Source organism: Opisthocomus hoazin, chromosome 2, assembly GCF_030867145.1.
Source record: "Opisthocomus hoazin isolate bOpiHoa1 chromosome 2, bOpiHoa1.hap1, whole genome shotgun sequence".
NCBI classification, from domain to species: Eukaryota; Metazoa; Chordata; class Aves; order Opisthocomiformes; family Opisthocomidae; genus Opisthocomus; species Opisthocomus hoazin.
Genome location: NC_134415.1, coordinates 111,047,001 through 111,063,840, shown reverse-complemented (window position 1 = coordinate 111,063,840; position 16,840 = coordinate 111,047,001). Strand labels below are relative to the sequence as shown.

The window sequence follows — 16,840 nt, the reverse complement described above, 5'->3', positions numbered from 1 at the left end:
TTATTCTTGCCCTTCCCTCTCCGAGGGCATGTTTCCCCGCTCTCCGGTTGTTGTGCTTTTGCTCTGAGCTCTTCTGTCCCCTGAAATGCAGTTGGTTCTCATAAGCTGGACATGAGGTCTGTACTATGAGAGGATGACATTTCAAGCCTGAGAAAGGGAGAAATGGTGCTCCTGTTTAGTATGGGTGGGGTTTTTTTTCTACAGTGGCATGGCAGTGGTGACTGAGGCTTATTAAAAACTTTTTCCTCATCTACTGAAACCTTAATTGGCTTTGAAAGAACTGGTGGCTGCCTGATTCTTCCCTGTCTCATTGCTGTTCAGTTATTTCCACTTCTCGGGGGTTTATAACTTCAGGCTTGTTTGTACTCTCAAACGTTTTCCAGGATATTTGCAGCCACACCAAATACACCAACATCGGCAAACTTTATAAGCTTATTTTTTCTTCTAGCAACCTTGTCTTGAAATATTTAATAATTTACGGCAGATTTCTGCCCAATTCTGCTTGATACAAACTTTTAGTTCATTAACTAGTCTTTGTTTATCCTCTTTTCTCCTACCAGTTGATAACTTGGTTTACAGAAATTTCCTCTGAATCATATTTCTCTGGTTTGTTTATGCGAATGACCTGTATCAAACCCCTTAAACTAATGTGTTCAATGCATACTCTATTTCCTTCATCAGCTTGGATTATTATCCTGTTACATAAGGAAATTAAGACAGTTTTTCAGAACAACTTCTTGCGAAATCTACAGCAATTTTGACTTAATAACTTTTATCTTCTGCGTACAAGAAATACCTCATGAAGTATGGTTATATTAATTTAGAGAACAAAAGAGGTTGTGTGTTCTTTATTTTGGTCAAGACTTGCGATCAAGACTTTGAGCACTTGTGATCTTTTATTTGGGGGATTTTGTGCTGCAAAATTAATGAAAAAACTTCAAGTTAACACTTAGAAGTGTTATTTCCTTTGAAGAAAGAGGTCTTCTTTAAAGAAATGCACCAAAATTGTAATCCTACATTTTAGTAAGATTAACAATGTTTTTTCTCCAATTTTAGTGTAATTGTAGTACTAACTTTAAACAGAACATATAATTAATCTTTATAAAAATTTATTTTTGTCATCATAGCTTCCTTGTGAAACGTTTTACTTACAGATACCAAATAAACTGGGCTCTAGAGAAAATTTTGGTGCTATGTTTTATTACGGCTCTTTTTTAATACCTTTATGCAGAATGAAAACAAATGGGTAGGGTTTCAAACATGATGTATTAATTAGTCTTAACTTCATATGAGAAGGAAATTGTGTCATGAGTTGGGATAAAATATCACCATATGCAGCAATAGTAAACCAGTATAAAATATTTTGATTGATGTTGCTGATCCCTAGTTATCCTAGTGAGTTACTGCAAAATAGATTAGACAAATCAAAAGGGCGCTCATTTTGATGCTGACTCAGAGGATTGGCTCCTTCATTACATTCATGAAAGTTCTGTACTTATTTATCAGCTTTGCTTTGCTGTAGGGAATAGGCTTGCTTTTCATATGGATGAGTGGATATTCTTTTATATATAAAAAGACGTTCTGCATTCTGTTTATGCCTACTTTGAGTAAAGATTTATTTTTAGTTCTAGAACTTTAAAAAGAAAAAAATAATTTTCAGAAGTCCTGTGTTGTTTAGGAGATAAATTTGAGGCTTTTGAAAAATACTCATTTTCAATATTCTATTAATGAATACTGGATTTTTGCACTTTTGATTATTTTAATCAAAATTAAATGCTTCCTTGAAACACAATAATTTTTCACATCATCCAGAAAAAGCTCTCAGAGTGGAATGTCAAGTCCAATGTTGCTTACAGAGGGATCTTCTGTGTCGTCTTCTCTTAGTGCATGCTACAACATTCAATGCTTGTTTAGAAAATCTCGGCCCCTGATATTCGGTGACTCACAGGCGGCATCTCTTTCATGTCAGGGACAGATGTGTTTCATGTGTGACAAGTGAATATTTCTTTGTGTGAGTGATGAACAAAACATAATGCCGTATAGCTGTAACTGAAGAAGGTGCTTTTGTAAAGAACCAATCCAAGCTATGACAATTTGTGTTTTTAAATCTGGAAGTCCTCAGTTCAGCTGGGAATTGAGTAAGGGGGCCGTCCTGTATGTCTACAGGCAGTGTAACCACACATCTAAATAAGGGATAGCAGTTTGCATCCCTCATTTATTCTAGTCACTGATCAAATATTTTGGTGGAGTGTAATGCAAACAGAACCACATGTCTAATCCTTTCCTTACAATGAACAGTAGGCCACATCCTAAAACACTTAGGTAGAAAAAGTCCTTCTGAGGCCGTTATTCCAGAGCTGAATAAGCCCTGGTGGGCTGACGCATGAGGAATGATGCTTAAGTAGGTACTTTGCAAAAGACTTCAGGCAACTATACCTTCTGTTATGTACAACCTCAGTCAGTGAGATTAAAGGGGATTAGTATGCAGCTGACTTTTTGTCTGCTTTTCTATACTTCCCTTGACTGAATACCAAATTCCAGAGAGACATCTTTATCAAGAAAAGACTTCTTTATCTAGTATTACATGTTAAAATACAGTGCATATTTGTGTTTTAATTGGGACTGGGTTTTGTCGATTGAAGTTATGGCATGTTTATGTCCAACTTTTTGAAAGCAATTGAGAAGTGTGTGCTCTAGGAAGGACAGAGCAATCAGTGTGATCGCAGTCTTTCGGATTTCACTTACTTTCTGTTTGCTTCCCTCCTGTTCGCTTGCCAGACATTATAAGGTCCTTGTGCCCTTGGCCTGCTGCTGGGGAAGAGGACAGACCTGCCGCCCTCCTTCCTTGCCGCTGGTCCAGATCTTTCCCTGCCTCCACTCGCTTTGTAGCACCTCGCTTGAGAAATTGGAGTTTCCCCCTTCTTGGAGAAGTTCTTATTAAGCTATCGATGTAACAGGAAACTAAACAGAGAAAGTAAAATGAAATAAGAAAATAGGTAGCTTCAGGCAACTGGATTTAAAGGTCTTAAAAGCAGGACATCATAAGGCACTTAAGCCTCCTTACCTAAAACAAAAGAATGGAGTAGCTCAAAAGTCTTGAAAGCTGTCTGTTTTTTTCCTGAGCTTTTTTCTGATCCCAATTTTTCTATATCTGTTTGTTTGCAAGCATTTTTATTTACTGTATTATTTATAAGCAGCTTTTAAAACATGGAGACAATTCAATTTAGTGAACTACAATTCAACATCCCATTACAAGTTGCTTCACTGTGGAAGAGAACATCCTTCGTGACCACTGGTTCAACTTAGACACAGCCTTCAGCATTGGCCGCTGAGGTTGAGTTTGGGCAGTCCTCTGCTTAAGTCTGTCATACGGTGTTTGGATTTGGTTTTCCTTCTCCTTTGGTCAAAAGCTGTGGTTTACGGGCAGAGGCTGGTCATGATGGTCACAAAAAACTTGTGTTTAGGTCAGTTTTTCATATGAAAAAATACATAGATTTTTTTAATAATATGATTCTTCTGTCTTTATTCTACAGAGACCTAAGATTTAATAGGATTAAAGAAATCCAGCCTGGAGAGTTTAGACGGCTTAAAAACTTGAACACACTGTAAGTTCTTTTTCAACCCTAAGACCTTTTCCCCTTTTGATTTAATATGATTAGTGTGACAGTGTGCCACATTTGCTCGCTTATCACAGGTAAGTAGTCTCACAAATTTCAGCTGTAATATTTACATAGGTGAAGGTAGTGGGGTTTAGGTCCAAAGTATTTGAAAGCAAACCCAGGTATATGTCCATTAAATAAAAAGGAAATTATTTACAACCTAATGTTTTATTAACATTCTTTAATTGTAGGTATGAAAAATACAGACCTTTACTGTATAATTTTTTCTGAATTGTGCTAGATGACTTTGGTGGAATACCACATACTAAATCATGGAGTTTCAACAAAGCTGTTCAAAGGCTCAGATGTGCAAATGTGTTGCAGTTACAAAATATTTGACAAACTAATGTTTTGAGTTTTCCTATTCTAATGTGCTCACCAGGACAGGCAGAAGTAGGAAGGTTTTGTTCCTGCTGAGCTGCCTTTTATGGACATTTTTGTTACCATATGTTTATGAAGAAAAGTCCATGTTTTCTAAAAGACTTTTTACAAACCTTTAATGCAAATAGTATGTGTATTGTAGTTTTCACTTAGTATCTACTCTGTCATTTGTTCAAACATCAATTCTGAAACAAATGCATGCATGTTTTTCTTCTCTAATATGTTAGCAGACATGGGGAAGGAGTGAAATGGACAGTTATTTTTACTTTTAAATGTGTGTAATTTATGATTGCAAATTAGACTGTTTTCTAGAACACAGCTAGTGGTATTGGTGATCTTTGGATCACTATTATCTATTTATCCTGCAAGCACATAACAAATGTTTTGAGACATCATGTACTGTATATTCACAACTAAAGAAATGATAGGACTTTCCCCCAAAGGTATATTGTCCAAATCTGTGCAACCAAGTTCTGTCAGGTATCCAGTCTGAAGTTTAACTGTCCAAATTACTGATCTGAGATCCACAAATCCCAGATAAAGACAGGATTCATGAAGTTTGAATTCCTGTCGGTTCGTAAAACTGCTGCATGAGGGATGAGTGCAAATCTATGAATACAGACAGTTGTGTTCCTGTATTATGTAAGGGGCCCAGTACACTGAATATTGCTAAGAAGCATCTAGGAAAAGTCTCTTTAATGCACCTGCTAATGACACATCTCTGTTAATATAAATTTTACCGTTTTCAGTCCTGTGTGTAGACTTTGAACCAAGTTTTTTTTCCCTTCACCTTCATCTCACCTACAAAAAGCCACAGTATTTCCTTTTTTTTTTTTTTTTCTTTCTTTTATTTCCGTCTCATTTTTTCAGAGTTTTCTCCTGCAAGGTAGTGGCTGAGCAGCTGTAAGCACGTCAGTTTTTTTCTTCTAACAGTTACTGTTAGGGGATATAGCATTTTATTTTTTTATTCTTGTAAGTTTTCTTTTTAATGCTACACTTGTTACAATTTTGTTTTCCTAGTGTTCCTGTATGTTAAAATAAGCAGCTTTTTATTTCCTTTTATAGGCTTCTAAACAACAATCAAATTAAAAGAATACCTAGTGGGGCATTTGAAGACCTTGAAAATCTGAAATATCTGTAAGTTAAATAAATGTCACTTTTTGCATCAATGTATAACTGAACTTCTTCAATGGGAAAGTGTTTTTATCTGGGATTGTGTTTTGATCCAACTCACTGTATCAGAGGATAAACAGCTTTGAAAATCTGTGAAATTAATATATGGGGTGTTGGCAGCTGTGAATCTTTGTTTTTATAAGTAGGTGCTTTGAGATTTGCTGGTGCAAGATGATGATATCTGTAGGCAGTAGATTTTAAAGGACTTATTAGTTGCAGTTTACTATGTGCAACCTAAAAGACAATTTAAAAAGGGATACGTTGAAAGGTTTAGGAAGTCATCTCTTTAAAGGTTCACTGAAACCTTCATACAGGTACTTTTTAAGTTTGTGTTTTGAAAAGTAATTTAAAAGCATCTAGTCCAAGATTTGTGTCTGCAGAAACTTAATATAAGTTTCTAATTACTCTTACATTGTTCACTGAATGAAGTATAAATTCATAAGAGAAAAATTAAATCAAACACAAAATAGAAAAGTACCTATATGATTTGCCAGAAGTTCTATATCTTCAGGCACCCTGCATATTTGAAGACTAGCTCCTCCCATTTTTAACGAACATATCAAGTGTATTAATTATGAAAATGATCAAAAGGTGTCAAAAATGTTATTTTTATCTGTATAAAAGACTAAAGCTGAGTAGTAAGTTGTCATGGATTCTCAACTCTAGTCTCCAGAGTCCACCTTATGTCGTGTCATGTAGAAAAGTTTCACTCTGTGTCTTGGACTATTGATCATTTCTTGAACACTGTACAAAAAAAAATGGTGACTTTGTTTTGGAAATAACTGAGAAGTTTGATTTTCCATCCAGTTTTCAAGATTGCAGCCTCAATAGTTCTAAGGAGGCGGGAGAAGGGAGGAAAATAAAAATCACATAAATTTGTGCAGACACAGTACCTGTTTTCCCAAGCTGTGTTTGATTACATTTCCTGGTCTCATTTTTATGTGTATTGTCTTTTAGTGACAAAATTGCTTAAGCTATATAGAACAGGAGGAAAAAGAATATTGAACAGATTATCCCTAATGAATTATTAAAGTCCATGATGATGGTATTTGGTACAAGGTGTGTTTGTATAGTGAATCTGGCAGTGGAGTACGTAAGGTCTACTAATTCAGGATGGCTAAGCTTTCTATAGTAAGCAGCTGTGCCGAAATACTGCTTTGTTCTTGTTAGTTCTTTGTTTTCACATGCTTGCCTTTGCCTAGCTGTAGTAAACCGGAGTTAAAACTCAACTATGCATTCTGTTCATTTCAAGAAAAGAGTGAAAAGAGATAACAGAACTATCATTTGTTTTCATATACGTGTAGTGATGTTTACATATGTCTGTAATGTTAAGAGGAAGATCTTTTCCTCTTGTTCCCTGGAAAATTTGAATATAAAGTTCAATGTGGTAGTTCGTTTGACTGCAGAGAGATCTTCTTCAAAGCCCACCCCTCTTTTTGCTAAAATAAACTTCAGGAAGATCTTTTTGCCTATTTAAATGGGTGTGGTGTAAATGTTTGGCTTTAAACTGTATAGCCTTAGAGTTATAAAGATGCTGGTCCATTTTCAGGTATCAATACAGAAGGCTTAAATGTACCAAATAAATACAGTTCAGCTGTGAAAATTCCAGCTCAATCAGTACGTGCTAACTGTATTGTGTGGAACAAAGGGAACAGAACAGACCTTTTTTTCCCCAATAGGATCAACTGAAGTAGAAATTAGGGGGGAGAGATTGTACAGAAGTTAGAAATATTGTTCAGAATTTAATATTATAAAGCCAAATTGTCTGGAATAATTGAGGTTTTGTATTATCTGATCCTATGGATATTTGCAAACCTAATTTGTATTGTTGTGTTTCGTAAAATGAAGTCATTGGTCCACGATGTTACTTAAGTTCTTATGAGAATTCAAGTACTGGATTGCAGATGGTTCTGAAAATATGTAATTCGCTGAGTAGTTTTAGAAAACCTGTCATTTCTAAGTGGCTTTGATTTAGCAAAATATAATAGAAGTGTATATAAATATAAAATGCATACCTATTAGTAAATATGAATCTATAACTATGTGTAAAAACATTTGTAACTATATAGTTATAGATAAAATATGTAAGTATAAAACATAATACAGTATATTTCTTAAAAAAATATGCCATTTTCTGAGGGATAGATGTCGAGGTCCATTCCTGTATCTCTGCTGCAGATCAGTTTTTGTGTTTTCAGACAAAACATTTTTCCAGCAAGTGTCAAAGAAACCCTAGAATTTTCAAATGCTTCTTTATACTATTTCTTTCTGAAATTAAGTGTAGAGTTTTGAGGCATGTATGTGTTCGGAATTGTCTGTCTGAAGAAGGAATTTTAACAGAGTAATATTTTCTCAATTTTCTGTGCATTAAAAATTCATAATTGTAAAATTTGGTCTTTACATTATAAAAAGAAAATTATGCAGATAAGATTTTTGAAGCTTATTTTTTATTTGTTATCTGGTTTTTTATGTAATTGAAATTTTGACAGTTCTATAAACAGTTTTGCATGATCTTGCTGTACTGTTTGTGGTAATTTGTCTTTGAATTCATATACTGAAAGTTGGAAAGAAAGAAATGTAATTATTATTGTTTTGCTGTGAAACAAGAAGATACTTCTTCTTTCTGCCTTTCTGTCTGTCTGTCTTATTTCATATAACTTAGTGCTGGCAGTATGGTTCTTTAGTAAGGATCACAAAGGCATTAGTAACTCGGATCCCATCCATAATATAGTTTCTTTCTGCACTTCAGTAATTCTGAATAATTTTTCAGATCTTATTATCCCCCTTCTGCAAATGGTACTGTAAACACTCCTGTCTAAATTTTAAAGTTGTTGTCATATGAGCAAAATAATTCGTAACATGTTTGTAATTTGTTGCTTCTTTTACAGGATGTATATGTATATGTGTATGTGAAGTATATGGTACACTGGACATATTTAATTGACTTCCTTTTAGTTATTCAGTTTACTGCCTAGAGCTGACAGTACAGAAAGATGAGAAAGAAAAGCTTCACCACCTTATAATATAGATGCAGGCGGAAGCTTGGTAGGATAATCCTTCCTGATCCTGAAAGTCAACAGTTTATTCTCCAAGAGAGAAAATAATTGGGAATTGAAGGTAGACCCATACTACCATTTTAACGTGTAGAATACTAAAAGATTTGGCAGTGGAAAAAATGAGGTTAAGTTAAAAAGAAATAAATTAGGGAGGCGATATGGAAAAATATAAAATATATGTTAGCGATTAAAAAAACCTTCCCAGATAAAGAGAAGGTAATTGGTGTTTACAGAGCACTAAACTAGAAGCTAGTGTGAAGGAAGTGAAGGAAATAAAAATGGAGAATGAAAATAACTTTGGCAATAACACTGATACTTGTTCACTTAGCAAGAAATGGGGAGGTGAGGAATTGGACATGACAACATCGTGAAAAGTATATAATAAATAGAAATTAAGACTGTATGATATGTATCAGTTTTGGAAATACTAAAAGGGAACATGCAAGGTTTGTTTTGCCTTTGGTGAATGAAGTAATAGTGGTAGAAGATACGTTGCAGGTTTGCCAAAGTGCTGAGTTGCTGACCTTGCCCTTCCAGAAATGGGATTAGGTCACGTTTCCTTCTGTGCTTTCTGCCGCTGTTGCTGTCCTGGCCATGTTACTCTGTCCTTTGAACACCTCCAGTGATTCTGGATCTCATTTCTTTGCAATTCATGTTGCTAATTCCATTGTCTCCTTTATGTTTCTATATAAATCTCTTTGCTGTGTTTATTTACTTGTCCGGTTTAACTCTGCAATGCCAGATATTGCTATTATTTTTTACCTTTTTTTCCCCTTCAGTTCCAAATAAATATTTCTGGATCTTACTTTCCCTAAATCACATGACTTTTAATACAGTCCATTAAAAAAAAACAAACAAATAAAAATTATCCTCATAGGGGATCTAGCAAACTTTTTAATTAAAAATACTTTTTTTCTATTTTTCTGATAACTGGCTACTTATTTATTTGTTCATTTCCCAAGTATATGACCAGTACCTCTGACCCCTATCAGCATCGCTTGTATTTCTGGAGAAAAGCCATCTAATTTTTTAACTCTCTGGAAACAGTTAGTAGTAATTGCCAGGAAATAATTTAATGTCTTAACAGAACATATCCCTTTGTCATCTTAATCCACTGTTTATTCATTCTTTGTAAATTCTAATGGTTCAGTTCTGTGAGGAAGCTTTTACGTAAATTAAATCATAAATTACTTTTTCCCCAGTTGTACTCTAAATCTGTTTTCTGCTAATGTAACTGGGATAAATTTTGAGAATGGGTTTGTTATAGATTAGTACAGTATTTACAAAGTTTTGCTTGTTAGGCACAGTAGCATTTTAGAATGACAAATATTTTTTGTGAGTGCTACTTATTTGTATTTTGTATTCTGGCATATCTCTCTTCATTATGCAAATATTTATGTATTTTTCTTTCTCTTAATATCCTCGGGGAAACATCTACACAATTAAATGAATGTCTGGTTAACACATCTGTCATAGGACAGAAGTTTTTGTAGTCCTGGGGCTGCTGGGGTTTCTCTGTGGAGGCGCGACATGATGGACTGAGGTCATCTAAGTGTCCTGAAAAACAAATCATAAGTTGGAAAAGACCTCTCCCAGTCTTTCTCTAGTTCATCTTTGTTTTTCACTCTGCCTTACTTTGTCTGAAGTAAATAAAAGTTACATGAGTGATTCTGTTATAACTTTTTTAAATTGGGTTAATTCAGATTTCTTGGGTGAAAATTCATGTGCCCACAAGAGATACTTAACTAAGTTTATTAAAACCATCTTAGCCCACTTGGGTTCACTGGTCTGATTGGAAGTTTAGTACTCAGGAATAAGAGGAATTTCCATACTGCCTAGTGGAGTGTATTAAGAAAAGTAAATAACGCTTTAGCTGTTCAATCCTTAAAATTTTCTAAGGAGTGAGAAAAAATTGTGCGTTTAAAATTCTCACTGGAAAATAAGATAGAAATGTGGTATCATACAAGGAGGAAAATTAAGGAAAGACAAAACTGTAATTACCAAGATCCTCAAATTAATTGGTAAATCTGAGTCAAAACAAATGTTTGAATACCTGTGAAATAATATTTTTTTGACTAGAATAAAAACTAATTCCATGTCCAAAATGTGTAATATGCAAGTTTTACAGTAATTTCATATGACTTTTTTTTCCAGTTCAATTTGTTCATAATTTTGAGCGTTTTAGAAACCTCAGAAATTTTTGCATTCTGGTTACTCTGTTATCGGAGGAACTCTGCTTTTTGTTCAGAATCACGTCTATGTTAATTAAGCACACCTGAGTGTCTGTAGTTACTATGTTGGAATCTCAAGAAGCAATGCATTGCAAAAGTAAGTTTAGACTTAAGGGAAGGAAACTGCTCCATATTGTCCCTGAAAATCGTCATGAGTTGAACATCAGATACTGACAAATTTTTTCCATGTTAGGGCCTATTGTGAAATGTTGCCTGTTGTCAAGTTGGTGTAAAAACTGCCACCAACTCCAGCAGAACTAATATTTTATGTGTTGCATCAAAAGAATTATGCAGTATTTCCAGTAAGTTACTGAAACTGTAATAATAGAAAAGCCAAAACCACTACTAATAAAATGCCTGCTAATAAAGCCATTTGTGGTCCAAACTCTCTTCACCCCTTTTTCACAGAAATCTGTGCCCGATTAACTGAGTTTCAGACAGTTTGTCAGATAATTATGAGAAAGTGCTTACTGTGAACCTGTTCCTAACCTAACACAAAAAGAGAGTGACTGACACTGAACCTCAACAGTGTTTTCATTTGCTGCCTCCATGCAGAAACTGCGGTCATCAGCTAAACTGTGTGATTTTTCTCCAACACCCTCTCACTAAACCATCCTTAAAAGCATGTGTCATCGTTTAGAGCACATACACTGATCCATCCTGATTTGTTTTTATTCTGTAGAAAGGATATAGACAGCACAAGTGAACATACTGGTACTCTACATTTGTTTATTCTGTTTAGATTATAGAGTATCAATGGGGACCTAATGTCCATCTTCTACACAGTGATAAACAAATATACAGTGCTGTTTTGTGGGTGCACTGCAAATATTCTAGCTTGTATTTTTTTGTAAATATTCTGAAGGGGACACAAGCGGATTTACAGAAATTCTCACTGTTTGTTCTCCAAGTCCAGTAAAGAGACTAATTCAATCATAATTGAATATTTGTACCAGTATCCAGATGAGATATTTTAAAGAAAGTCAAAGGCCTATGGCATCCCCAGTGTGTTCTTATGAAGGCCCTCCTGATGCAATTCTGTCCTGTTAAGTTGAATTTATTTTGACTTTTGGCAAGCCCATCAAGAAACTGAGAGGCAAAGAAAGAGTAAGTAATGAGTGAGCACTGGAAAGCCCAAACCACCCGGGTGACAGCCTCAGTGCCTACAAGGCCCCAAACTTTTGTCTTTCCTGGCAGACATTTGGGATGAATTCTCAATGACAAAGTATTTTTATGTGTATGTGTTTAGGTTTTGTTTTGTATTTTTTTTCTAATATGTAGTTGAAAAACTGTCTTCATGTGTCAACTTAATTCTTCTTTTCCACCTTCATGTAGCTCTTGTTTGTGTACTAATATTACTGATTATTTCTTGTTTCAGCTATTTGTACAAGAATGAAATCCAGTCAATTGACAGGCAAGCATTTAAAGGACTTGCCTCTCTAGAACAACTGTAAGTGCCTTTTCTCTTCTGTGCTGTCATCTCCATGGTTCCCCTGCAGGGGAAAAGTGCACGCCTTGATCCGTACATCCCGCCTGCATACTCTGCATGGCTGCCCTCCCTGGGTTGTTAGGCAGAGAGCCCCATAATCATTTGCACGTGGAAAGCCAAAATTGATCTCTGTGTCAAATTCGTCATTTCTGTGTTTGTCTTTTATTTGTGATTTGCATTCCCAGTGTCCCTATTGTTACATGGCTTTGACAAAGAAAGCAGCATTATCATAGAAAATGTTGAAAATGTGTATTGCTTAGAGACCGATTTTGTTTCTGTAGGTTTTATACCATTGCAATTCCTTTGACTGCAGCAGTTACTCTGTTTTATGCCAGCATAACTAAAGCTGAATTAGTCCCTTGAAGTTTAACTCAGCTTTGTTATATTTTAAAACTAGAAGAGCTTTTAAAATTAAAACCTTAGCATTATTGATATCTGTTAATCATTGCTGTATACAGATGTTTAAAAAGTAAGAAAGTTCATTGCTTGTAAGGTAGTTGTTTCAGTAATGTGTTCTAGAAAGAATGATTGAAACCATACTCCTCCATACATCATAATGACTTGTATTGAAAAAGATTGAAAAATGCAGTTATTAGCATAACAAAAACTGATTGTATTGATTGTATGAAATTTAAGTTTGTTTTTTTTTTTTTTGTAATCGGAAAGAATTGCTATATATTCATTGTGCTAATGTTTAGAAAAACAGAGCGCTATAAATTCAGAGCTATTTCACAGTATGGCTGCCAAATAACAGTGCTAGACCAATGAATTTTGTAGCACATAAATTTTGAGGGCTGAACATCTTTCTTCTAGGACCAACATATATTTTGAAACTCCTGACAGTCATCAGTGTATTACAGATTTTGTATGATATGTACCAGTTTCCTTGTTACTATAAACGTCTAGTGGATATTAGTGGACATAGCGTGTATCTGAAATAAAATGACACTTCAGATGGGTATGACATCATATCATACCAGCTCATTTTAGAGGGCAATAAATGCCCTTTGAAGGAAGAGATTCTATACAAAACAGAAGTGACAATTATCAAACATATATAAATGTAATTTGTTTCCTTAAAGCCTTTCTCTTATTCCTACTCTAGAAATGATTACTGCAGCATATTGACTGCAACTGGTAGGGCTTACTTGCATGCTAATAGCAATTCTTATTTTCTGTCTAGAATTTGAGATATTGAGGCCCATTTATTGAATTACTAATGCTTCCAAAATAATATTCTTCCATGCGCCACAAGCCTGATATACTGCAAGTGGCAACAGTTGTCCTTTTTTCTTTTGCTCTATTTCCTGTTCATCTATGTTATGACTGAGAAACATAAATCACTTTGGAATACTAACGCCTTCTTTTCCACTTCCTTCTTTTCCACTAGGTTGCTGTTAAGCCTCTCTGCCTGCAGTGATATCAACTATATCAGCTTAAGCTCTAACTTGAGACATCAACATTATTCTGTGTGAAATTAAGTTTTAAGCAAAGATTGAGTCCCATTTCTAGCTAGGAAATATGGAAGTGGAGCCTGGCACATCCCTGCTTAGCGGCTGCCCCGGTGAGGTGCCGGGGAGGGCTGCTGCCCTGCTGGGGCACATCAGAAAGGTCGCTTCTTTTAGAGACCTTCTCCAGGGCAAGTCTTAAAAAGAAGGGTTGCCAGGTGGGAAAATGGGAGCACAGGAAGCCAGTGGCAGGCCTGGAAATACATTTAATAGAGGGTATTCATTGAGATTTGGATTTTGTGAGAGTTTGCGAGAGATTTGTCATTTATACATCTTTAGCATAAAAATGAGTTCTGACTCTACAGGGTCTGTTTTATCACATTACCTTTGGAGAAAGACTGTGCTCGCAAGACAAAACTTAATTGTTGTGAACAAATTCCCAAGTCTTCTGACTTCAGTTTGGGACTGCATTGACTACTCAGTACAATGTTTCCGCATTTGAGGCTTCCATGGCCTCAAGTTATCAAACACATTTTGCTACTGGATGTCTTGACTCAGCTGAAGGCTCTTCTCAATGCTTAGCAGAGTTCTCAGAAGGTGATACTGCAGTCCAGATCTCAGGAGAAAACTGGATTCATAGTATTTTCTTGTAGTCCAGTAAAGCAGAATGAAACTGATAGTTGCTTTTTTTTTTAAAATTTTTTTAACTGAACAGAAAAGCACTTCTGGTCGGGTTTTGTTTTGGTGGGGGGTGGGGTTTGAGATAAACTGTAAATATAGTTTGATTTAGGAGGCCTGTTGTATATATAAGGGAAGAAAAAATCCAGTATTTGCTGCTGCTGGCAGGATCCTGTTAAACCTCTGCAGCAGAATTCTTAGCTGCTGATGTAGTAGAAATATCTTTTCTTTGGAAATTTCTGCCAAGGGAATACGATCTTTGAATCAGATCTTGAAACTTTCTAGTGCTAGAGTAAATTCTGAAAAAAACTTGGCACTTTTAGATGCTCAAGCACTGACCTATACATATTTCGTCACCTAACTCTTCAGTCATGGCAGGGCATGAAGGGAGAAATTCAGATGATGAAAAGGAGCTGCTTAGTACCAGTTTAGACCCTGTTGAATCTGCAAGATGTGTGTTTGGACCTGGCAAATACAACACAAACCTGCAGGAAGCTTGCTTTTTATCAGAACAGCAGCTGGAAGGCAGCCAGAGCACCTGAAAGGCAACGAAAGCTGCCTCTCTGTGCTTGTGCTTAGACAACCTCTGTATGTCTCTCTATGCCTGTGCTCAGACAAGCGAATCCCGCCTGAAATGTCACAGATAGCTGGCTTGGGAGGTCACGAGTTTGCTGTATCTGGATCCCGAGATTGAGCTCTGAATACAGTCTATTTCCAGATGTGTGTACATTGCTTTTCTTCAAAAGATCTGCTATATTTTTTGAGATCTCAGATTAAGAGCTGTATGTATCAGGGACAACAGGTGTTCTCTGCAGTCCTTAACTAGTGGGTTCCCCAAACACTAATGGAATTATGTAAATCTGTTTACCTAATCTTAGTGGAATACTAATTATGCATTTTCTTTAACTTTCGTGTTAACAGACTAACTTTGCTCTTTATAAACTGTTAGAGTTATGCTGTAGTTTGTGTATATATGTATATGTTTGGGGGAAAATAATAGATAAAAATGTTATATTACATATAGTGATGCAGTTTGTTATATTCATTTTATTTCCCTCAATTCAATTTTCGGTAGCTTTGAACTGTTGCTCAGAATTTTAAGTTTTATATTACAAAGAGTTCCTGTTTTTTCCATAAATGCGTATGAGCAGTTATGCACATTTAAGGCAGTGGAGCCTGATTAAAGTCCCACTGCTGCTGAAAATACATATGGTAAGGAATAATGAAAAAGAATTAATTAATAAACAAGCAAGCAAGCCAAAAAGGGTGTTGAGAAGTACGTCCTTATTATTCTAAAATAAGATCAGCTAGGGACAACTAACCTAGATGGCTGGAAACAGATATTTATCTGGTCTTATTTTAAAACTCTTGAAAGAGAGGATTAAATAATCTTCTTACGTACCCTGTTCCAGTATTTTATATCATTACTGTAACACCTAATTTAAATCTCTTTCTTTGGGGTTTAAGCCTGTTACTACTTTTAATAGCCCTGGGTAGGGAAAGTTCTTTGATAAATGTGGGAAAATGCTGTTTGTTCATTGCCTTTCGAATCATCAAAATGGCAAACATGCTATTTAAATATTGAGAACATATATTTTGCTGTACTAATGGATTTTAAGTACTTCCCCAAAGATGTGGAGATACTATTAGAAAGGAGCAATTGGCATATATGATAAAGTAATCCTCTACAAAAAGATTATGCTTCAGAAGATAATTGTAAATTTAGTGCTGTGAAAAATGCCACTGGGACTGGATTTTACTGTATCTGTTCATCCTCCAAAATTAATAATAACAAAGAGAAAATCTGTACCATGCTTATTTGATCAAATCTTTATCTTCCTGTAGGTGTGTTTGGTTTAGACATTTTTTTCTTAAAGTATTTCCTTCTGTTTCATCCTTGATAGTGAATTCAGAATTGAAAAAGGAAGACACAGGGGTCTTTAAAAATCACTCTTGCATGCTTTTTCTTTGAATTTACGTCATGAAAGTCTTTTTAATATAAAATTCATCACATCATACTAGATTTTTTAAGAGCATTTTATATTCTGAACATAAAAGATGCCTATAAAAACATGTCAGTGTGAGATTATTTCCTGAATATCATTACCTTTAAAGTGGATTTCTAACCCCCAAAGTTCTCATATTAATTAAAATATTAAAAATCCTTAAGAAAAGCATTAATGTGGTTCATACAAGAAAAGAGTGTAAGCGATAAACCTAAGTGATAAAAAGTGATTAAAGTATATGTCGTAAAGCCAAGGATTTTTTATACTTTTTACTTACGAAGCAGTCCAGTTTCTCCATCTCTTTTTTGAGAATTACACGTGTTGCTAGTTACTTTGTCCACATATTTAACACCTCCTTCTGTTCACAAATTGCCTGACAAGTTGCTCAGGACTTTTTTGAGGTCATAATTTAAAGACCTGCAAAACCCAAATATCTTGTCATATGAAGCAGTCAGGAGTATTTTCCAGTTGGACTTCAAGATCTGATTTTTTGAGATAGTTTAGGTAGCGTGATTTCTGATGAGGTAAAATTAATTGTTATAATATGCTTCAGTGTCTGAATTATTTTAGTTGTATCTGTGATGATTGAAGGTTGTAAAAAAGACAAGGTTTATAACAGAAGTATTGTTTTAATTTGATGAATTTGGTTGGAAAAAGAAATGAGTTTTCAGGCACATAAACTATTGTTTACATTTGTAATTATTGTAGTCTTGAATACT

The 16,840-nt window shown here is 35.1% G+C and overlaps 1 protein-coding gene across 3 annotated transcripts in view; it reads left to right on the top strand.

Moving 5' to 3' along the window:
* The window catches only part of PXDN (peroxidasin), a 90,771-nt gene that overhangs the window by 23,532 nt on the left and 50,399 nt on the right, over positions 1–16,840 (top strand). For 2 of the 3 annotated variants that reach the window (XR_012763257.1, XM_075414765.1), the window contains exons 2-4: positions 3,534–3,605; positions 5,106–5,177; positions 11,879–11,950. Coding sequence is in view for 2 of the 3 variants with exons in the window: in XM_075414765.1 (XP_075270880.1) it covers positions 3,534–3,605; positions 5,106–5,177; positions 11,879–11,950 (216 nt within the window). In the remaining variant the exon portion in view is untranslated. The remainder of the gene's footprint in view (positions 1–3,533; positions 3,606–5,105; positions 5,178–11,878; positions 11,951–16,840) is intronic. The other variant, XM_075414767.1, reaches the window with a different exon arrangement.